At 37.3% G+C, this 23,335-nt stretch overlaps 1 protein-coding gene and 1 long non-coding RNA gene across 7 annotated transcripts in view; one reads left to right on the top strand and one right to left on the bottom strand.

Annotated features, from left to right (window-relative positions):
• LOC147578170 (uncharacterized) overlaps positions 1 to 889 on the top strand; it is a 62,171-nt gene extending 61,282 nt beyond the window's left edge. Inside the window, exon 4 of the long non-coding RNA XR_015254874.1 lies at positions 581 to 889. This is a non-coding gene — a long non-coding RNA (uncharacterized LOC147578170). The remainder of the gene's footprint in view (positions 1 to 580) is intronic.
• BRDT (bromodomain testis associated) overlaps positions 1 to 23,335 on the bottom strand; it is a 77,999-nt gene that overhangs the window by 43,890 nt on the left and 10,774 nt on the right. For 3 of the 6 annotated variants that reach the window (XM_086717532.1, XM_086717531.1, XM_086717535.1), the window contains exons 3-10: positions 22,162 to 22,302; positions 21,760 to 21,999; positions 20,833 to 20,970; positions 16,236 to 16,350; positions 10,743 to 10,915; positions 9,779 to 10,132; positions 6,851 to 6,979; positions 146 to 334 (exon numbers count right to left, since the gene is read on the bottom strand). In XM_086717532.1, the coding sequence (XP_086573658.1) occupies positions 146 to 334; positions 6,851 to 6,979; positions 9,779 to 10,132; positions 10,743 to 10,915; positions 16,236 to 16,350; positions 20,833 to 20,970; positions 21,760 to 21,948 (1,287 nt within the window). In that variant the 5' untranslated portion in view covers positions 21,949 to 21,999; positions 22,162 to 22,302. The remainder of the gene's footprint in view (positions 1 to 145; positions 335 to 6,850; positions 6,980 to 9,778; positions 10,133 to 10,742; positions 10,916 to 16,235; positions 16,351 to 20,832; positions 20,971 to 21,759; positions 22,000 to 22,161; positions 22,303 to 23,335) is intronic. The other 3 variants (XM_086717534.1, XM_086717533.1, XM_025924787.2) reach the window with 1 other exon arrangement.

Raw genomic sequence — 23,335 nt, 5'->3', positions numbered from 1 at the left:
TTATAAATGTGCCAATAAGTAAATAAAGCCACAGTTGCTAAGTGATCTAAATGTAACAGCTTTTAATCTACAAAAAGCATTTTATAATAGATCTGCATCAAGAGCTCACAAAAATACCAAAACTTTTACCAATACAATCAACTACCTGCTCCTGAAGTTTTGCAAGACGTTGAACTCGTTCATCTTCAGAATCACCAGAAGAGTTATCTTCAGAGGAAGCTTCACTTCTGCTTTCTCTATCATGGACTTCTGTGGTATCTGTTTTGATGTAGCATACAGGCATACTCTCAACAGGTTCATCTGGGATCTTTGCAAAATGCATTTCAAAGACATCCTATAATGGAAAATTAGACTATAAACATTTTCTGTATTTCCAATTTAATGCAGCAATAACACCTTTCAACAAAAGTGTCACATTTTGATAATTCTATCTTTCCTTGTGGTAATCGTTACATAATATATACATCAAGTCATTATGTTGTATACCTTAAACTTACACAATGTTAATTTACCAAAGAAGAAATATAAGACTCGTGCTTCCTTGCTTGCTAACCTTAGCAACTTTTCTCTTCTCTTCTAGGTCTCTTCTAAGACAGACCTCTCAAATTGTGTAGAGAATGTTCTTTCAAGGATCTCCTGCCCCATGTTTTGATCCATCATTCCACTACCTCCCACTGGGTCAGCCTCAACAGTCCTCGAGCTTTCCTTCAGGGAGACATGGGCTCCAGTCAATCCTATCTCAGTTATCTACTATCCCCTCTTCGCTAATATTTCTCCAATATCTTCTATATGCACAGCAGCCTCATAAAAAGATGTGCTAATGTATGCTATACCTCAAAAACAAACAAACAATCTCTACACTTTAATAAATTGTGCTTTATTTTGGGAAGTAGGGTGTTCTTTGTCTTTTAAGTTATGGTTCAAAAATTTCCAAACTGTTCAGAAGAAACTCACTTTCAGGAACATGGAAGATGGCAGCGTAGGAGGATGCTGGGCTCACCTCGTCCTGCTGATCACTTAGATTCCACCCACATCTGCCTAAATAACCCAGAAAACTGCCAGAAGACTAGCAGAACGGACTCTCCGGAGCCAAGCATAGACGAGAGGCCCACAGAAGAGGGTTGGAAGGGTGGAGAGGCGGTGCGCGCTACATGGACTGGCGGGAGGGAGTCGGGGCGGTGAAGCGGCAGCCGGCCCACCTGGCAAGGCAGAGCCCCTGAGTCTGGCATGCAAAGCGGAGAGGCCGGACGGAGTGTGTTCTGACAGCCAGCAGGACTTAACATCTGGAATGTTATAAATCAACAGCTTTGCTCCGAGAGCAGGAGGGCTAGAGGACAACGGGAGGGAGAGTTGTTGAGCTCCGGAGAACAGAGCTCAGCTTGGCGGGGAACAAAGGCGCTCGCCAGCACCATCTCCCTCGCCCATCCCCCAGCCAAAATCCCAAAGGGAACCAGATCCCATCACAGAACTTGCTTGCACCGCAAACACCCAATGCTGTGCTTTTGCGGATCCATCCCTCTGACGGGTCTGCCTCCCTTCCAGTGCTGCAAGGCCTCTCCTGCAGAGGACCACCTACAGCAAAGTAAACCGAGCCTGCCACTCCTGCCCCTGTGCACCTTGCGGATCCACCCTGGCTAATACGCCAGATCCCATCAAAGCAGCACCACAACTGTGCCTGGCAGTGTGCAAGCAGCCCAGACAGGGGCCACACCACTCCACAGTGAGTCCTGCCCCTGGGAGAGGGGAAGATAAGATACACACCAGTCTGTGGCCCCAGCGGTGGGCTGGGGACAGACATCGGGTCTGACTATAGCCCTGCCCACCAACACAAGTTACTCCAGACAGCACAGGGGAAGTGCCCTGCAGTTTGGCACCACCCCAGGAACTACCCAAAATGATGAAACAGAAGAACTCGCCTCAAAAGAAACTACAGGAAGTAGTGACAGCTAACGAACTGATCAAAAATGATTTAGGCAATGTAATGGAACAAGAATTTAGACTAATAATGATAACATTAATCACTAGGCTTGAAAAAAGCATAGAGGATAGCAGAGAATCTATTGCTACAGAGATCAAGGGACTAAGAAATAGTCATGAGGAGCTAAAAAATGCTATAAATGAGGTACAAAATAAAATGGAGGTGGCCATGTCATGGATTGAAGAAGCAGAAGAGAGAATATGTGAATTAGACGATAAAATTATGGAAAAAGAGGAAGCTGAGAAAAAGATAAAAAAAATTCAGGAGTATGAGGGGAGAATAACAGAACTAAGTGATGCAATCAAACGGAACAATACCCGTATCACAGGAATTCCAGAAGAGAGAGAGAAAGGGGCTGAAGGTGTACTTGAATAAATCATAGCTGATAACTTCCCTGATCTGGGGAAGGAAACAGGCATCGAAATCCAAGAGGCACGGAGAACTCCCTTAGACGTAACTTGAATCGATCTTCTGCAAGACATATCATAGTGAAACTGGTAAAATACAAGGATAAAGAGGGAATTCTGAAAGCAGCTAGGGATAAACAGGCTCTAACTTATAAAGGGAGACCCATAAGCCTAGTGGCAGACCTATCTACTGAAATTTGGCAGGCCAGAAAGGAATGGCAGGAAATCTTCAATATGATAAACAGAAAAAATATGCAGCCAAGAATCCTTTATCCAGCAAGTCTGTCATTCAGAATAGAAGGAGAGATAAAGGTCTTCCCAAACAAACAAAAACTGAAGGAATTCATCACCACTAAACCAGCCCTACTGGAGATCCTAAGGGGGGTTCCGTGAGTGAAATGTTGCAAGGACCACAAAGTACCAGAGACATCACTATAAGCATGAAACCGACAGACATCACAATGACTCTAAACCCATATCTTTCAAAATAACACTGAATGTAAATGGACTAAATGCTCCAACCAAGACATAGGGTATCAGAATGGATAAAAAAACAAGACCCATCTATTTGCTGTCTACAAGAGACTCATTTTAGACCTGAGGACACCTTCAGATTGAAAGTGAGGGGTTGGAGAACTATCTATCATGCTACTGGAAATCAAAAGAAAGCTGGAGTAGCCATACGTATATCAGGCAAACTAGACTTTAAATTAAAGGCTGTAACAAGAGATGAAGAAGGGCATTATATAATAATCACAGGGTCTATCCATCAGGAAGAGCTAACAAATATAAATGTCTATGAGCCGATTACGGGAGCCCCCAAATATATAAAACAATCACAAACATAAGCTACCTTATTGATGAGAATGTGGTAACTCCAGGGGACTTTAATACTCCACTTACAACAATGGATAGATCATCTAGACACAGGATCAATAAAGAAACAAGGACCCTGAATGATACATTGGATCAGATGGACTTGACAGATGTATTAGAACTCTGCATCCCAAAGCAACAGAATATGCTTTCTTCTCGAGTGCACATGGAACATTCTCCAAGATAGATCACATACTGGGTCACAAAACAGCCCTTCATAAGTATAAAAGAATTGAGATCATACCATGCACACTTTCAGACCACAATGCTATGAAACTTGAAATCAACCACAGGAAAAAGTCTGGAAAACCTCCAAAAGCATGGAGCTTAAAGAACACCCTACTAAAGAATGAATGGGTCAGCCAGGCAATTAGAGAAGAAACTTAACAATATATGGAAACAAATGAAAATGAAAATACAACAATCCAAACGCTATGGGATGCAGTGAAGGAAAACACATTGCAATCCAGGCCAATCTCAAGAAACAAGAAAAATCCCAAATACAAAATCTAACAGCACACCTAAAGGAAATAGAAGCAGAACAGCAAAGACACCCCAAACCCAGAAGAAGAAGAGAAATAATAAAGATCAGAGCAGAAATAAACAATATAGAATCGAAAAAAAAACAGTACAGCAGATCAATGAAATCAAGAATTGGTTTTTGAAAAAATAAACAAAATTGATAAACCTCTAGCCAGGCTTCTCAAAAAGAAAAGGGGAAGGACCCAAATAGATAAAATCATCAATGAAAATGGAATTATTACAACCAATCCCTCAGAAATACAAGCAATTATCAAGGAATACTATGAAAAATTATATGCCAACCAACTGGACAACCTGGAAGAAATGGACAAATTCCTAAGCACCCACACACTTCCAAATCTCAAACAGGAAGAAATAGAAAATTTGAACAGACCCATAACCAGCGAAGAAACTGAATCAGTTATCAAAAACCTCCCAACAAATAAGAGTCCAAGACCAGATGGCTTCCCTGGGGAATTCTACCAGACATTTAAAGCAGAGGTAATACTTATCCTTCTCAAGCTGTTCCAAAAAATAGAAAGGGAAGGAAAACTTCCAGACTCATTCTATGAAGCCAGCATTACTTTGATTCCCAAACCAGACAGAGACCCAGCAAAAAAAGAGAACTACAGGCCAATATCCCTGATGAATATGGATGCAAAAATTCTCAACAAGACACTAGCAAATTGAATTCAACAGCATATAAAAAGAATTATTCACCATGATCAAATGGGATTCATTCCTGGGCTGCAGGGCTGGTTCAACATTCGCAAATCAATGTGATACATCATATTAATAAAAGAAAAGAAAACCATACGATCCTGTCAATCGATGCAGAAAAAGCATTTGACAAAATTCAGCATCCTTTCTTAATAAAAACCCTCAAGAAAGTTGGGATAGAAGGAAAATACTTAAACATCATAAAAGCCATTTATGAAAAGCCCACAGCTAATATCATCCTCAATGGGGAAAAACTGAGAGCTTCCCCCCTGAGATCAGGAACACGACAGGGATGTCCACTCTCACTGCTATTGTTTAACATAGTGTTGGAAGTTCTAGCATCAGCAATCAGACAACAAAAGGAAATCAAAGGCACCAAATTGGCAAAAATGAAGTCAAGCTTTCACATTTTGCAGGTGATGTGATATTATACATGGAAAACCCAACAGACTCCACCAAAAGTCTGCTAGAACATACCTGAACTCAGCAAAGTCACAGGATACAAAATCAATGTACAGAAATCAGTTGCATTCTTATACACTAATAATGAAGCAAAAAAGACAAAGAAACTGATCCCATTCACAATTGCACCAAGAATCATAAAATACCTAGGAATAAACCTAACCAAAGATGTAAAAGATCTGTATGCTGAACATTTTAGAAAGCTTATGAAGGAAATTGAAGACGATATATAGAAATGGAAAAACATTCTGTGCTCATTGATTGGAAGAATAAATATTGTTAAAATGTCAATACTACACAAAACTATCTACACATTCAATGCAATCCCAATCAAAATTGCACCAGCATTCTTCTTAAAGCTACAACAAGCAATCCTAAAATTTGTATGGAACCACAAAAGACCACGAATAAACAAAGTAATATTGAAGAAGACCAAAGCGGGAGGCACCACAATCCCAGACTTTAGCCTCTAGTACAAAGCTGTAATCATCAAGACAGCATGGTATTGGCACAAAAACAGACACATAGACCAATGGAATAGAATAGAGACTCCAGAATTAGACCCACAAAAGTATAGCCAACTAATCTTTGACAAAGCAGGAAAGAATATCCAATGGAAAAAAGACAGTCTCTAACAAATGGTGCAGGGAGAACTGGACAGCAACATGCAGAAGAATGAAACTAGACCACTTTCTTACACTATTCACAAAAATAAATTCAAAATGGATAAAGGACCTGAATGTGAGACAAGAAACCATCAAAACCCTAGAGGAGAAAGCAGGAAAAAACCTCTCTGACCTTAGCTGCAGCAATTATTTACTTGACACATCCCCAAAGGCAAGGGAATTAAAAACAAAAATGAACTATTGGGACCTCATGAAGATAAAAAGCTTCTGCACTGCAAAGGAAATAATCAACAAACTAAGAGGCAACCAACGGAATGGGAAAAGATATCTGCAAATGTCATATTGGACAAAGGGCTAGTATACAAAATCTATAAAGAATTCCCCAAACTCAACACCCGAAAAACAAATAATCCAGTCGCTCCTGGATGCTCTGGACAAACAAAAGACGCTCAATGTCGCTCCTCATCAGGGAAATACAAATCAAAACCACACTCAGATACCACCTCACGCCAGTCAGAGTGGCCAAAGTGAACAAATCAGGAGACTATAGATACTGGTGAGGATGTGGAGAAACGGGAACCCTCTTGCACTGTTGGTGGGAATGCAAACTGGTACAGCCACTCTGGCAAAAAGTGTGGAGGTTCCTCAAAAAATTAAAAATGGATCTACGCTATAACCCAGCAATAGCACTGCTAGGAATTTACCCAAGGGATACAGGAGTGCTGATGCATAGGGGCACTTGTACCCCAATGTTTAGAGCATCACTTTCAACAATAGCCAAATTATGGAAAGAGCCTAAATGTCCATCAACTGATTAATGGATAAAGAAATTGTGGTTTATATACACAATGGAATACTACATGGCAATGAGAAAGAATGAAATATGGCCTTTTCTAGCAACATGGATGGAGAGTGTTATGCTAAGTGAAATCAGTCATACAGAGAAAGACAGATACCATATGTTTTCACTCTTATGTGGATCCTGAGAAACTTAACAGAAGACCATGGGGGAGGGGAAGGAATAAATAAAGGTTAGAGAGGGAGGGAGCCAAACCATAAGAGACTTAAGAACTGAGAACAAACTGAGAGTTGATGGGGGTGAGAGGGAGGGGACAGTGGGTGATGGGTACTGAGGAGGGCACCTGTTGGGATGAGCACTGTGTGTTGTATGGAAACCAATTTGACAATAAATTTCATGTTAAAAAAAAATTAAAAAAAAAAAGAAGAAATTCACTTTCAGAGCACACCTATCAACTTACCTGGAGTGTTCTTGCCATTGTCACTACTTCATGGTCTGGAGGATTGTACTTGTAGCAATTCATGAACATTAATCTAACATCTGCCGCAAATTCATATGCATCTTTATATTCTTGGTTGTCCATTTTTCCCTAAATTAAGGAAAAATTACAGGCTTCACAAACAACATAGTTCAAAAATTATTTGAGCACCTACATTACAAAATAGTTCAAATAACAGAAGAATATAGACAATACCAGAAACAGATACCCACCCTCCAAATTTGACATATGTAAAAATTCTGCTATATTTGTTTTGGTATTTTTTGACTTTGAAAATATCCAATGAATTTTGACAAGCAGAGATAAGGAAGGAGGACATTCCAAGTAAAAACAAAAGCAAAAACAAAAACAAAAAGCAGAAACAAAATCACAAAAGCAGGAAAACAGTGCATTTCCAGGTAATCTTGGATAGACAAGTTTGATCCTAGGAAAGTGGTGAAAAGATGAATTCCTTAAATGAACCCTGAACATCTAAATGAAGGTTTTTACTAAAATTCTCCTAAAAATGAAGACGTAAAAAATTGAACAGAATTGGCAAAAGGAAGGAAATAATAAAGATCAAAGCTGAAATAAATGAAAGACAAAAACAAAAACAAACAAACAAAAATTACAGGTCAATATCCCTGATGAATATAGATGCAAAAATCCTTAACGAAAGATTAGCAAAATTCATTCACCATGAGCAAATGGGATTTACTCCAGGAATTCAAGGATGATTCAATAATCTTATACAACATGTGAACAAAATGAAGGATAAAAACCATATGGCCATCTCAATAAATGCAGAAAAAAATTGACAAACTTCAACATCTTTTCATGATAAAACTCTCAACAAAGTGGGCTTAAAGAGAACATACCTCAACATAATAAAGACCATATATGAAAAACCCAGTTAACACCATACTCAATGTGAAAAACTTAAAGCTTTCCATTTAAGACCACGAAGACAAGAATGTCCATTCTCACCACTTTTACTCAATATAGTACTGAAAATCCTAACCACAGTAACTAGACAAGAAAAAGTAAAAGGCACTCAAAGTGGTACAGAATAAAATATTTTAGGAATATTTCTGATACTTCTCAAACTTACAGGGCTTAAATTATAATAACTTCATTATGTGTTCAAATACACTTAAACATTTTGTTTATAAAGAAAAATGTGGGAAGACAGTGATGTAGAAAGAACAAATATTGTTAGAAGGTCTATACTACCCAAAGCAATCTACACACTCAGTGCAATCCCTATCAAAATAACACCAACATTCTTCACAGAGCTAGAGCAAACAATCCTAAAATTTGTATGGAACCACAAAAGATCCCAAATAGCCAAAGTAATGTTGAAAAAGAAAACCAAATCGGGAGGCATCACAATCCCACACTTTAACCTGTATTACAAAGCTAGAATCATCAAGACAGTATGGTATCGGCACAAAAACAGACACACAGAACAATGGAATAGAGAACCCAGAAATGGACCCACAAATATATGGCCAACTAATCTTCAACAAAGCAGGAAAGAGTATCCAGTGGAAAGAAGACAGTCTCTTTAGCAAATGGTGCTGGGATAATTAGACAGCAACATGAAGAAGAATGAAACTGGACCACTTTCTTACACCATACACAAAAGTAAATTCAAAATGGATGAAAGATCTAAATGTGAGACAGGAAACCATCAAAATCGTATAGGAGAAAACAGGCAGCAACCTCTCTGACCTAGCCCACAGCAACTTCTTGCTTGATATGTCTCCAGAGGCAAGGAAAATAAAAGCAAAAATGAACTATTGGGACCTCATAAAGATAAAAGGCTTGTGCACAGCAAAGGAAAGTCAACAAAAAGTCTACTGATGGAATGGGAGAAGATATTTGCAAATGACATATCAGATAAAGGGTTAGTATCCAAATTGTACAAAGAACTTGCCAAACTCAACAGCCAAAAAACAAATAATCCAGTGAAGAAATGGGCAGAAGATATGAATAGACACTTTTCCAAAGAAGATAACCAGATGGCTAATAGACACATGAAAAGATTCTCAACCTCATCGATAGCACCACACACCAATCAGAATGGTTAAAATTAACAACTCAGGACACAACAGATATTGGTGAGGATGTGGAGAAAGGGGAACCCTTTTGCACTGTCGGTGGGAATACAAACTGGGGCAGCCACTCTGGAAAACTGTGGAGGTTCCTCAAAAAATTAAATATAGAACTACCCTATGACCCAGCAATAGCACTACTAGGAATTCATCTAAAAGATACAAAAATGCTGATTCAAAGGGGCAGATGCACCCACAGTGTTTCTAGCAGCACTATCAACAATACCCAAATTATGGAAAAAGCCCAAAATTCCATCAACTGATGGATTAAGAAGATATGGTCTCTCTCTCTCTCCACACACACACACACACACACACACACACACACACACACACACACACACTGGAATACTACTCAGTGACGAAAAAGAATGAAATCTTGCCATTTGCAACAATGTGGATGGCACTGGAGGGTATTATGCTAAGCGAAATTAAGTCAGAGAAAGATATCATGATTTCACTCATATGTGGAATATGAGAAACAACAGACATAAGGGAAGGGAAGGAAAAATAAGATAAAAACACTGAGGGTTTCAAATTATAAGAGACTTACAAATACAGAACAAACTAAGGGCTGCTGGAGTGGGGTGGTGGGTTAAATGGGTGATGGACGTTAAGGAGGGCACTTTTTCAGGATGAGCGCTGGATATCATATGTAAGAGATGAATCACGGGGTTCTACTCCTGAAGCCAAGACTACACTCTTTGTTAACTAACTTGAAAAAAAAATTTACAACGACAAGAATACTTTTATAATTAAGAAAAGAAGTTCTTCCTATTAAGAAAACATTTACCTTAATAGTTCCAAGATCCATTGGATTTTTCACAATATCATAGTAGTTATGGAGCCCCAAAGCATTAACATCAACAGGATTATAAAAGGGCCACGCATAGGACAAGTGTTTCTTTGCAAGCATTTCTTTAAGAATCTCACTACAGTGCCTTAATTGTTCGGTCACTTCAACACTCTTTATGACTTTACATAGTTGCTGAGAATCCGGCAAAACAGTCTTCAGCACATTTTCTTTCATAGGTGGCATTTTCACTGATTTTTTTTCTGCAAGTGTTGGGGAAGATTCACCACTTGCTTTAACTACTGAAGTTGTAGGAGTCGTGGTATCTGCTTTCCTCTTCACACCCCTTGTAACCTGAAACAATTCAATAACAACAACTGTAATTAAAGTGACATTCACAGCAACAGTTTTCAAACTTTTTTGATGGTTACTCCTACAGTTAAAAAAAAAAAACAAAAACAAAAAACAAAAAAAAAAGGAAAAAATTATCAGTACCATGTCGTCTATATATTAAATATTAGTAAAAGTTTTCTACAGGTAAATTAATAGCTCAAATATTTTCTTCCTACATCCCAAAGAATGGTCTTATGCAAACCTTTGAGATCAATGAGAGATGGGAAGCAATAAAAGTCACTGTTATGCAAAAACAAGTTCTGAATACCTGAAATCAGCTACGGTATACAATTTTAAATTATCAACCCATCAAGTTATGATTCAAAAGAAGTTACATAACACACACAAAATAGGTAGTTGGGCAACTGATACTAACATAAAAATATATAAGCCAGTTCAAATTCTACCTAAAAATCTCTAAAATTTGGTTCACATTCTAGATCTGTTAAAAAATGTACACAAAGATTGACTGTAGTATACTGAAGACCAATTTTCAGATCAACTTAAAAAAAGGTTTAGTCATTACAACAATCCCTTACACTGAAACATTTTAAAGTCATAGTAAACTTACTTGGGCCACTGTTTGTGAGGTAGTGTTGAATAGAGTACCTTGTGACATGTTTGAAGGAGAAATAGATGTCTTAGGAAATACAGAGGGAATCACTTGCTGCTTAAATACTTTGTCCAGTGCTTTTGGGGATTGTTTTTCTTTACCAGAAGGAACTGCTACATTATGTTGAATCCCTAGTAAAGTGTGAACCAGAGTAAATATGAGTAAAATATAAAACTATTTTTCTATTAGTATTCTATTTTAATTCACTAGTTCAGCTTTTTAGCAATATAAACACAGGAAACTCCCATTCTCCTTTGAAACCCTCCCACAGGTACTTGCTAACATTTGTTAGACCAATTTAGATATAATATTAGAGACTTCAAACCTGATATTAATGGAAGACTTATCAATTTTATTCAGAAAGGTGTCTGGCTTAAATTTACACTAATAGAGCTCTGTGAGTAGCTTCAGTAAATTTTAGACATCCTGGAGACAAATTACATAATACTATGTGAGGTCTCCAGAATGCTCTGCATAAATATCCAAGAACCTTAAAACTATGACAGAGCCCATCATTGGTTAACACAAAACAATAGATATGAACATAATCTTCTTATCAATATATCCTTCAGATGACTCTGCCGAAGGAACCACTGTGTATGGTCTTCTGCCTTGTATGTTCCCAGAGAACACCAACACTTAAGACATTTGGATCACATCGCTCTGAAATCTACTATTTCAAAAGTCCATCCTTGTATCCAGGTAACTCCATTCTTCAGACTATGAGACTAATGTGCTGCCCACTACACCAAGAGGGCTGCTACGGTAACTCCATTCTTCTAATCACTCGGGCCATAAACCTTGGAGTCATCTTTGACTCCACGGTCGTTCAAACCCAATATCCCCATCCATCAGCAAACTCTTTTGGCTCTATCTTCTTATCCAGAATCTGATTACAATTACAAGTGGTAATCACCCTGGTCCCAGGCATCAATTCTTAACTGGATTTCTACAGTAGTATCCTATGAGCCCTTCTTTCTTCTGCTTTTACATCCTGTAGTCTGTTCTCAAAATAGCCCTCGAAGTGATATTTTAAATTCAAATAAGATCATGACACTTCTGCTCAATGCCCAATGACTTCTAATCTTTTCTTTTCAAATAAAAGCCAAAGTCCCTACAATGCCTTGTAAGGACCTGTGTCATCTCTCTACCTATGCTCCTCCCCCACGTCCCCACCTCTGCCCTCCTCCCAACCGCACTTCCTATCACTCCACCCCTTCACTAATTTCACTTAGCCTACTGGCCTACTGTCCTCAAATTTGGTTAGCATAAGCAGACAATTCGCTCTGCCTGTAAGGAGATAGCCTCATCAGCTCACTCCAACATTCCCTTCATGCCTTTGCTGAAATGTTACCTTCTCAAGCCACCCTATATAGAACAACTTTCTCCTTCCACTCCCACCACTTTCTTGTTCTCTTATTCTTATTTTTTTCTTTGCCCTTATCACATTTGACATAGAATATATAGATATCCCCGACCCTCCAAATTCTTAACAAACTCAGGAACCAAATATTTTTGAATATATTTTAAGACAGGGCTGGTATTCCTCACTCTCTTATTTCTCATTACTCACTAACTAAAACTTAGGAACCAAAGAGACTGAGATAACCTCCTATCTTTTGATATTCCAACTGTGGCTCTTTGAACTCAGGAGCTAAACAGGTAAGTATAATGAGAAATACTTACATTTACTTAGTGTTACCAATTTCCTCAACAAAAACAAAAAGCTCTGTGAGGGGAAAGGAACTTTGTTTTGATCTCTACAATATCCCTTGTGCCTAATACAGTACTTGGGACATAAGAGGACTCAATGGATATTTATTGTATGCTTATTATGTATCAGGCCACCATTCTAAGTGCTCAGGCACAATAATGAACAAGATAGAGAGTTTCTGTCCTTGTTGACCATATTGTCTAGTATAAGAAATAGAAAAAAAAAGTAATCAAATTGATTACAATTGATGCTAAGCACTAGAAAGGAAATAAATGGGAGTACTGACAAAAGACAGAGACCTACTATAAAGAAGATAGCCAAAGAAGTCTCTTTGAAGAGGTATCAATTCAGATGTTACTGGAAAGAAGTAACCAGCCAGAGAATGGGGTGGCAGTAAAACTGTATTCCAAGACAATCAGTAGGGAAAACTTCAATGAGTGAGATGAAAGTAGTTCAGGATGAGAATAGAGAAATGGGCAAAGATTTAATCCCAAAAGGCCACGGTAGGAATTTAGACTTCATTTAAAAAAATTTTTTTTTCAACGTTTTTATTTATTTTTGGGACAGAGAGAGACAGAGCATGAACGGGGGAGGGGCAGAGAGAGAGGGAGACACAGAATCGGAAACAGGCTCCAGGCTCCGAGCCACCACCCCAGAGCCTGACACGGGGCTCGAACTCACGGACCACGAGATCGTGACCTGGCTGAAGTCGGACGCTTAACCGACTGCGCCACCCAGGCGCCCCAGACTTCATTTTAATATGAGAAGCTATAGAGGAGGTTTTAAGCAGGTTAATGATGTATTTTTATTTTTTGATGTATAGTTTATTTTTAAAAGACTGCCTTTGCAGGGCACCTGGGTGGCTCAATCAGTCAAGCGTCCGTCTCTTGGTTTCAACACAGGTCATGATCTCATGGCTCATGGGTTCAAGCCCCACATCAGACTCTGTGTTGATGGTGGAGCCTGTTTATGATTCTCTCTCCCCTCCTCTCTACTCCTCGCCTGCTCATGCTCTCTCTCTCAAAATAAATAAACTTAAAAATAAATAAAAATAAAAGACTACTTTTGCTATTGTGTAGAGAACACAGAACAATCAAGATCACAGGGGCTAAGAAGATTGTAGCCCAAGTTAGTATTATTGCAAAAACAATCTTAGGATTGAATTCAAATGATTACTAATGAACAGAAGGGGAGAAAGAATCAAAGAAGGAAGGAATCAAGAACAACTTCTATTCTGGCTTGAATAACTTTTTATTAGTACCATTTTCTGTTATACAGAATAACCTAAGAAATTCAGTGTTTAACTATAAGCAAGGTAAATGAGAGATGTGTATAAGACATCCAAGTGGAAATGTCCAGTGACTTGAAGATAATAATTGGTTTCTCAGGGAGGACTGTGTTAGAGATATAGATTTGAGGATTAATAGCATACAGATGGAATTTAGAAAAAGGATAACTAATATCAAGCCCTGAAAAGAAAACCCCAATACTTTAGAAAGGGGCACCAGGGTGGTTCAGTCAGTTAAGCGTCTGACTCTTGATTTCAGCTCAGGACATATCTCATGGTTCGTGAGTTTGAGCTCCATGTCGAGCCCCATGCACTAAGAGTGCAAAGCCTGCTTGGGATTCTCTTTCTCTTTCTCTCTCTGCCCCTCCCCTGCTCTCTCCCTCTCAAAAAAAAAGTTTGTTTTCAGTATTTAGAAAAGAATGATAATGCCAAGAGGACTACAGAATGGGAAGTAAGCTCACACAACTAGAGTGTGCACAAAGAATAAAGGCATTTCAAGAAAGAGACAGTAGCCTTCTAAAGCAAATACTGATTAAGATCAAGTAAAATGAGAATAGAAAAATATTAGTTAAATATTGTCACATGAAGACTGATCCAGCTCATGAAGGCAATGGCCCAAAGTGACAGAGATGGAAAGAATCCTTTTATAGACCTTTGCTCTAGCTGATCCCCCTGCCTGGAATATTCTTCTTTGCTCAAATCTTAACTTCTTAATGAGGCCCACTCTGAACCCATCATGTTTGTTTGCCTCTCTTTTCCTACTACGATGTAAACTCTAAGATGGCAAAAGTTTTTGTTCTGTTTGCTATATCTCAAGAATGCTGACCAGCGTGGTGGCACCTAAAAGTTACTCAAGTATTTCATCTATCAATTCAGTTTAATGTACTAAATTTAAATTTCTTCTTTGCCATAATGTATCAACACATAACTACATTACTTGGCTGTCATATGACAATTTACCTACCACTCTGCATAAAAATGACATGACTCTGGCAGTAGAAAACTCCTAAAAAAAGTTATTTGGAAATTCTACCAATCCTTCAAGACCAAACTCAGCTTCTATCACCCCTAAAGCCTTCTCCAGCTTTGCCAGTGTGAATTTCTTACTCTTTTGGACTATAGCACATACTATGTGTAATTTCATCTGACGTCTATTATAATGCATGTCTTATTTTTTTTAAAGTTTTATTTCTAACTAAAATGTAAATTGAAGCTGAGAGTTAGGTTGGTTATACATCTTTGTAACCATCACAATATGTGCATTTTAAGTGACAAACATCCAAATACATAATGACAGAAAAACAAAGTCAAAGAACTTTTGTCTGACGGAATCTTATGCTTTTAGCAATAATCTGAGCATCTGAAACAAGTAGCTACAACTTAACCACCAAGAAAGTATTAAATATTTTTTTAAGGGAAGCATTCTAAAGATAAATAATTTTTACCATGCTTGATAATTTAAGTCAGCAATAATTATCACTTTGCTTTAACAATTTAAATGGCATACTGATATACTCTTGCAGAACCCTAGGCCATTTACTGTCAGGCTTAAGGACAACCTTTTCCAAAGGTGAGAATCAAATAATAACTTTAATAAACAGTGAGTGTCTCACAGGATTGGGTAAAGCTTTAAGTCATGACCCATCTTAAAGATCTATCAACAACAAGGAAAAAAGCACACATTATTATCAATTAAAACAATCTTATAGTGGTATAAGTCTCCTATATCCCAGCCACTTAACTATATACTTTACAAACACAAAAGCTAAATATTTTCCTGATATTATACATGAAGAAACTAACATGGAATGGTGATTAAGAAACTTAGCCAAAATGTACACCTGCAGTGATCTAAAAATAAACCAACATTTCATCTATGACAACTTTGGTTAACCTCTACCATAAATCCAACTGAATACCTAAGATTAGTTTTGTAACTCCATACTTAAATATTATGATTATTAGCTGTAAAATATTTCCCTCTAAAGTTTGTTTGTTTGTATGTTTTGAATTAAAAGATAGGAGAATCCTCAGACACAACAGTAACATTTCTTTCTTAGCTATGGGATCTTTGGTACAAGGAACATTGAAAATTTTTGCCCTCTTATTAGTATAGCACAGATACAAGATCCACTAAAAATACTAATAAATTTATGGGGTGCTTACTATGTGAATGGCACTGTGCTATAGGAAATCTCAGACTCCAAGGCCATAATCGAGACAATCCTCTCTAATCTTGTATGATAGCCATCCTTGTTTTCAAAGTTTGCCTTACTGTTTAAATGGACACCTTATACCAATAAATAGGATATAGAAGGACTTCGAATTGCCTATCTCCTTTGAGGGATTTATTTAGTTCTAGTCATTATATTTATACATGCACATGTGCACATTCATATAATATAAAACACAAGAGAAAGAAAGAAAACATAAAACTTTTCTGTCTTACCTTTCTTTATTCTTTCCTTACCACCTATAATTTGTTCTTCTTGTGGCATCTGAGATAATTTCTGCCTAAACAACTTCTCTAGAGCTTGTGCCATAAGAACAATGTCATCTCCAGGCTAGAAAATATATAAGATTACAACATGGTCAACAATTCAGGCTACCTTAGAGAAGACAGTGACACAGTACTCTTAGTATTTACTAAACAGTATTTATTGCTTCTAAATTAAGTTTACAAAATAGTGCAGCGGCTCATATTTTAAATTCTAACAAGTCACGTTAGAATGTAACATGTAACTTCTAAAAATAACCCAGGTAGCCTTTATGAGTAATAGAGGATTACAATCCAACCAATCCTACTAATACAGAAAGGTTTTAGAAATTAAAATTTCTACCTCACAAATAAGTTAAAATACATTCATGGCTGTGCAAAGTACATGACTTGACTTGATGTGATTGTTTTCAATTAACTATAAGTGATAAAATGACACTGCAGAGCTAATTTAGTTTTTAAATCTTTTTTTAAAATTTATTCTGAGAGCATGTGTGCATGGGCACAAGCTGGGAGGGACAAAGAGGCAGGGAGAGAAAGACTCCCAAACAGGCTCCACCCTCAGCAGAATCCCAGGGTGACCTGAGCCTGACCTGAGCCAAAATCAAGAGTTGGTCACTTAAATGACTGAGCCATCCAGCTGCCCCTTTTTTTTTCTTTCAGTTTTTAAATCTTAACTACCTGCTTGGAAGTCTTCCACTTGCTTTACTCAGTACTGATAAAAAGCCTAAAGCAGAGAACACTGACTTCGAGTTAGGTATGTCAGGAAAATTACTGAACTTCATTTTAATATGTTAAATGTAAAAATACACTTGACATTGTTAAATTAAAATGAAGTTTCCAATGGCACTTTCAGAATACTATTAGTTCTGATTTTTTAAAAAAATTCATATTGACTAAGAGTCTTAAATTTTTTATTTTATTTTTATTATTTTATTTATTTTTGATTTTATTTTTAATTTTTTAAAATTTACATCCAAATTAGTTAACATATAGTGCAACAATGATTTCAGGAGTAGATTCCTTAATGCCCCTTACCCATTTAGCCCATTCCCCCTCCCACAACCCCTCCAGTAACCCTCAGTTTATTCTCCATATTTATGAGTCTCTTATGTTTTGTCCCCCTCCCTGTTTTCATATTATTTTTATTTCCCTTCCCTTATGTTCATCTGTTTTGTCTCTTAAAGTCCTCATAGGAGTGAAATCATATGATTTTTGTCTTTCTCTGACTAATTTCACTTAGCATAATACCCTCCAGTTCCATCCACATAGTTGCAAATGGCAAGATTTCATTCTTTTTGATTGCTGAGTAATACTCCATTGTGTATGTGTGCGTATATATATATATATATATATATATATATATATACGCACACACACACATATATATACATATGCCACATATTATCCATTCATCCACCGATGGACATTTGGGCTCTTACCATACTTTGGCTATTGTTGATAGTACTGCTAAACATGGGATGCATGTGTCCCTTCAAAACAGCACACCTGTATCCCATGGATAAATGCCTAGTAGTGCAATTGCTGGGTCGTAGGGTAGTTCTATTTTTAGTTTTTTGAGGAGCCTCCATACTGTTTTCCAGAGTGGCTGCACCAGCTTGCACTGCCACCAACAATGCAAAAGAGATCCTCTTTCTCCGTGTCCTCGCCAACATCTGTTGTTGCCTCAGTTGTTAATGCTAGCCATTCTGGCAGGTGTAAGGTGGTGTCTCATTGTGGTTTTGATTTGTATTTCCCTGATGATGAGTGATGTTGAGCATTTTTTCATGTGTTGGTTGGCCATCTGGATGTCTTCCTTGGAGAAGTGTCTATTCATGTCTTTTGCCCATTTCTTCACTGCATTATTTGTTTCTTGGGTGTTGAGTTTGTTAAGTTCTTTATAGATTTTGGATACTAACCCTTTATCTGATATGTCATTTGCAAATATCTTCTCCCATTCTGTCAGTTGACTTTTAGTTTTGCTGATTGTTTCCTTTGCTGTGCAGAAGCTTTTTATTTTGATGAGGTCCCAGTAGTTCATGTTTGCTTTTGTTTCCCTTGCCTCCAGAGATGTGTTAAGAAGTTGCTGTGCCCAAGATCAAAGAGGTTTTTGTCTGCTTTCTCCTTGAGGATTTTGATGGCTTCCTGTCTTACATTGAGGTCTTTCATCCATTTTGAGTTTATTTTTGTGAATGGTGTAAGAAAGTGGTCTAGTTTCATTCTTCTTCATGTTGCCATCTAATTATCCCAGCATCATTTGCTAAAGAGGCTGTCTTTATTCCATTGGATATTCTTTCCTGCTTTGTCAAAGATTAGTTGGCCATACATTTGTGGGTCCATTTCTGGGTTCTCTATTCTGTTCAATTGATCTGAGTGTCTGTTCTTGTGCCAGTACCATACTGTCTTGATGATTACAGCTTTGTAGTATAGCTTGAAGTCTGGAGTCTGGGATTGTGATGCCTCCTGCTTTGGTTTTCTTTTTCAAGATCGCTTTGGCTATTTGGGGTCTTTTCTGGTTCCATAAAAATTTTAGGATTATTTGTTCTAGCTCTGTGAAAAATGCTGGTTTGATAGGGATTGCACTGAATATGTAGATTGCTTTGGGTAGTATTGACATTTTAACAATATTTGTTCTTCCTATGCAGGAGCATGGAATCTTTTTCCATTTTTTTGTGAGTTCTTCAATTTCATTCATAAGCTTTCTATAGTTTTCAGTGTATAGATTTTTCACCTCTTTGGTTGGATTTATTCCTAGTATTTTATGGGTTTTGGTGCAACTCTAAATGGGATCGATTCCTTGATTTCTCTTTCTATCGTTTCATTGTTGGTGTATACGAATGCAACTGATTTCTGTGCATTGATTTTATAGCCTGCGACTTTGCTGAATTCATGGATCAGTTCTAGTAGGTTTTTGGTGGAATCCTTTGGGTTTTCCATATAGAGTATCATGTCATCTGCGAAGAGTGAAAGTTTGACCTCCTCCTGGCCGACTTGGATGCCTTTTGTGTTTTCTGATTGCAGAGACTAAGACTTCCAATACTATGTTGAATAACAGTGGTGAGAATGGACATCCCTGTCTTGTTCCTGACCTTAGGGGAAAGCTTTTAGTTTTTCCCCATTGAGGATGATATTAGCATTGGGTCATTCATATATGGCTTTTATGATCTCGAGGTATACTCCTTCTATCCCTACTTTCTCGATGGTTTTTATCAAGAAAGGATGCTGTATTTTGTCAAATGTTTTCTCTGCATCTATTGAGAGGATCATATGGTTCTTGTTAAGAGTCTTAAATTTAAGGTGGCACTGATAGTTTGGGAACCAAATTTCTAATACATTTCAGCATCACTAGTGATTTTGAGTAAATGGGATGCAAGTTTTAAAATATTTAGAGGGGCACCTGGGTGGCGCAGTCGGTTAAGCGTCCGACTTCAGCCAGGTCACGATCTCGCGGTCCGTGAGTTCGAGCCCCGCGTCAGGCTCTGGGCTGATGGCTCAGAGCCTGGAGCCTGTTTCCGATTCTGTGTCTCCCTCTCTCTCTGCCCCTCCCCCGTTCATGCTCTGTCTCTCTCTGTCCCAAAAATAAATAAACGTTGAAAAAAAAATTTTTTTAAATATTTAGATATGGAACAGCTTAAAAAGGATGCAGTACTCTAGGAAACAGGAATACTATATGGAGAAAAAGCTTAATACACAAATCCAGTTTTACGGATGAAAGCAAAAGTGAAAATTAGGGTCAAAATGTCCACATACAGTATCAGACAAGCGAATGCATCAACACAAATGCAAACACTACTACTGGAATAGAACACATTATCTTTAGGTTAACTTGTCATGTCATGAAGTTTAGATGTACGTAATTTGTTTGAATCCATACCATGAACATTTAACTTAGATTGGTTTATCATTTATAACTGAAATGGCAGAAGTATGGTAAAGAACACATAAATGATACTTTATTCACAGAAACCAGCTATCATTGGCATTTTGGCTCAGGTTATGTTCTCATGGTCTGTGAGATCAAGTCCCATGTTGGGCTCTGCACTGACAAGGTGGAGTCAGCTTGGGAATTTCTCCCTCCCTCTTCAGGCAAAATTATGGCAAATAGATCATGAAAAAATATTGATACATGAAAATTATGAAATCCAGCAAAAAAAACACCCGTATCCTTAAAAATATGTAAAATACCCCAGGGGCACCTGGGTGGTTCAGTCAGTTAAGCGTCCGACTTCGGCTCAGGTCATGATCTCGCTTTGGCTCAGGTCATGATCTCGCGGTGAGTTCGAGCCCCGCGTCGGGCTCTGTGCTGACAGCTCAGAGCCTGGAGCCTGTTTCAGATTCTGTGTCTCCCTCTCTTTGACCCTCCCCCATTCATGCTCTGTCTCTCTCTGTCTCAAAAATAAATAAACGTTAAAAAAATTTTTTTAAATAAAAAAAAAAATGTAAAATACCCCAAATCAAGGTATGAAAACTGAAATCAGCACACTTTTTATGCACATCCTCTATATATAAGACCAAAAAAATAATCAAGTATAACATAAACCTTACATACCTTGTTGTATAAATAGCAATTTGAGAACATTATGTTGAAGTCTTCTATACACTCTGAAGCCTTCATATAATATTTATGTTCTAAGCGCTTCTTAATTGTATTTAAATCCATTGGGGTTTTTATAATGGTGTAATAATCCTGTGGTTTTCATGAAAAAATTCTAAATGTTAGTAGTAAGAACAAATTCATCACAACTATTGGTACACAAAGAAATTTAAGAAGCTATATACGTGTAACTAGAAAGAGCAATTGATTACCTTGAAAAGGCTATAATCTAGAAAACAAAACCTTTGTGATGAGAAACAAAGCTGACTGCCATGGCATTTTTTTTCAGAGAAAAAAATAAACAACAAATAAGACTAACAAAGACAAGAACATAAGAGTAGAACTATACTGGAAAATAAAAAGTGAAAGGCATGAAGAAAAACCTAGAATTTAGGAAGTATGACAGACCCAGAGTATAATCCCAGTGCCATGGTTTACTACTTAACAAATTACTTAACGGTTCTGTTACCAGATGGCTAAAAATTCCTAACAAAAGACCTAAAATTGAATTCTATGTATGATGCCTCTAAGTCTTATGTATGATGCTTCTAAGACAAGAAGTGTCAAGAGCAACTTCATGGAGAAGGTGACATTCATGACAACCTTGCATCAAAAGGTCAAACGACACATTCAAAAAAAAGTGACACATTCTATAACAAGAAAGCATTAACTATAATTTACTACAAACTGTTAAAATAAGAATTAATGCTTAGAAAAATGAGCTTTGTCATTTAAAAAAAATGCTCATTGGGAAATTCTTCAGTGGTACGGAATAAATTGTCTTTATTAAAGATATTTTATAATATTAAAGACTAGTTTATTTCTTTTAGAGATCTATGGGATTTTTCTTTTATAGTTAACATAATCATAGGACACACTTACAGGCAACTTTAGTTTCACAGCATCGACAGGCTGCTGAAAAGGCCAGGAAAAATTATGCCTCCATAAAGCCTTCAGGACAACTTTTTGTAGATACTGCAGTTGATTTGTCAATCGCCCATTTTTCTTAGTATTTATATATTCTGGTGGTGGAGGGTTAACAATTGCTGTTTGTCGACTTGACAGAGACATTCTTAACTGCGTCAAACACTGATAGTACAATGTTGCCTACAAATACACGTCCTTAAAACACAAATACAAAACTAAGTTACTTTCAAAGCACATTTAATATAGTTTCTATAGGAACTAAAAAGGGTTAAAGAGTGGTATTATATTTTGCAGTACATCATGATTAAGACAAAAAAGCCAAATGATAAATGAATCCATTTTTACACAAATACACACCTTTTTCTATGTAAGTACTAAGAGTTCTTTCATTATGTATGCCTTAGTTTTGGATGATTTAAGGTATTTAAAATTTCACAGTATTTCTTCTGCCTTTCTAAAACACAAACTGAAGTCTTAACAGGAAAAGTCTGTAAGTTCCTGGTAAAAAAGAATTAACAGGAATGTTTATAGTTACTCTACAATTATTAATTCAGTGAAAGAAGAAAGGCAAAATAAAGGATTTTTCTGGCTAATTTAAGTGATTTGTTTTTTTTAAGTAGGCTCCATGACCAACGTGGGGCTTGAATTCATAACCCTGAGATCAAGAGTCACATGCTCCAACAGAGTGAACCAGCCAGGCACCCCTAAAGTGTGCCTTTTAAAACCTATTAGAAAGAAATATGACACATATTAAAATGCTAGTCTTTAGTGCATATTACTATATCTAAAGTAAAACTTCGTATTTCAGTAAGACAATATCTAAAATTCCTACACAGCATTACTTTAAGGATAAAAGAGCAAAGGTACTACGAAGTACATCAATGAAACAAAAAGCGAGTTTAAATAAATTGTCCATTTTTTTAGAACAGTGTTAGATTTAGCCAGTGTATTTGTTTGCATTAAAGCAGTGTTAGTTAGGGGCACCTGGGTGGCTCAGTCGGTTGAGCGTCCGACTTCAGCTCAGGTCATGATCTCACAGTTCATGGGTTCGAGCCCCGCATCAGGCTCTGTGCTGACTGCTTGCTCAGAACCTGGAGCCTGCTTTGGGTTCTGTGTCTCCTTCTCTCTCTGCCCCTCCCCCACTCACACTTTGTCTCACTGTTCCTCAAAAATAAATGTAAAAAAAAAAATTAAAGCAGTGTTAGTTCTCAACCACGTATTAATCACTTCTGGATCTTTTTAAAGAAATTATGATAAAATACATAAAATTTACCATTTTAACTATTTTTCAGTGTACAGTTCAGTGGTATTAAGTATATTCATTTTTGAGCAACTAATCTTTAGAACCTTTTCATCTTGCAAAACTGAAACTCTATACCTATTAAATAACTCCTCATTCTCTCTTCACCCCAGCCCCTGGCAACCACCATCCTGTTTCTACGAATTTAACTACTCTAGGTATCTAAGTGGAATCATATAATATTTGTCTTAGTATAATGTCCTCAAGATTAATCTATATTGTAGCATGTCA

Source organism: Puma concolor, chromosome C1, assembly GCF_028749965.1.
Source record: "Puma concolor isolate L17-30 chromosome C1, mPumCon1.1.hap2, whole genome shotgun sequence".
Lineage (NCBI taxonomy): Eukaryota > Metazoa > Chordata > Mammalia > Carnivora > Felidae > Puma > Puma concolor.
Note: the sequence above shows the minus strand (reverse complement) of the source record. Positions and strands in the feature narration are given on the sequence as shown.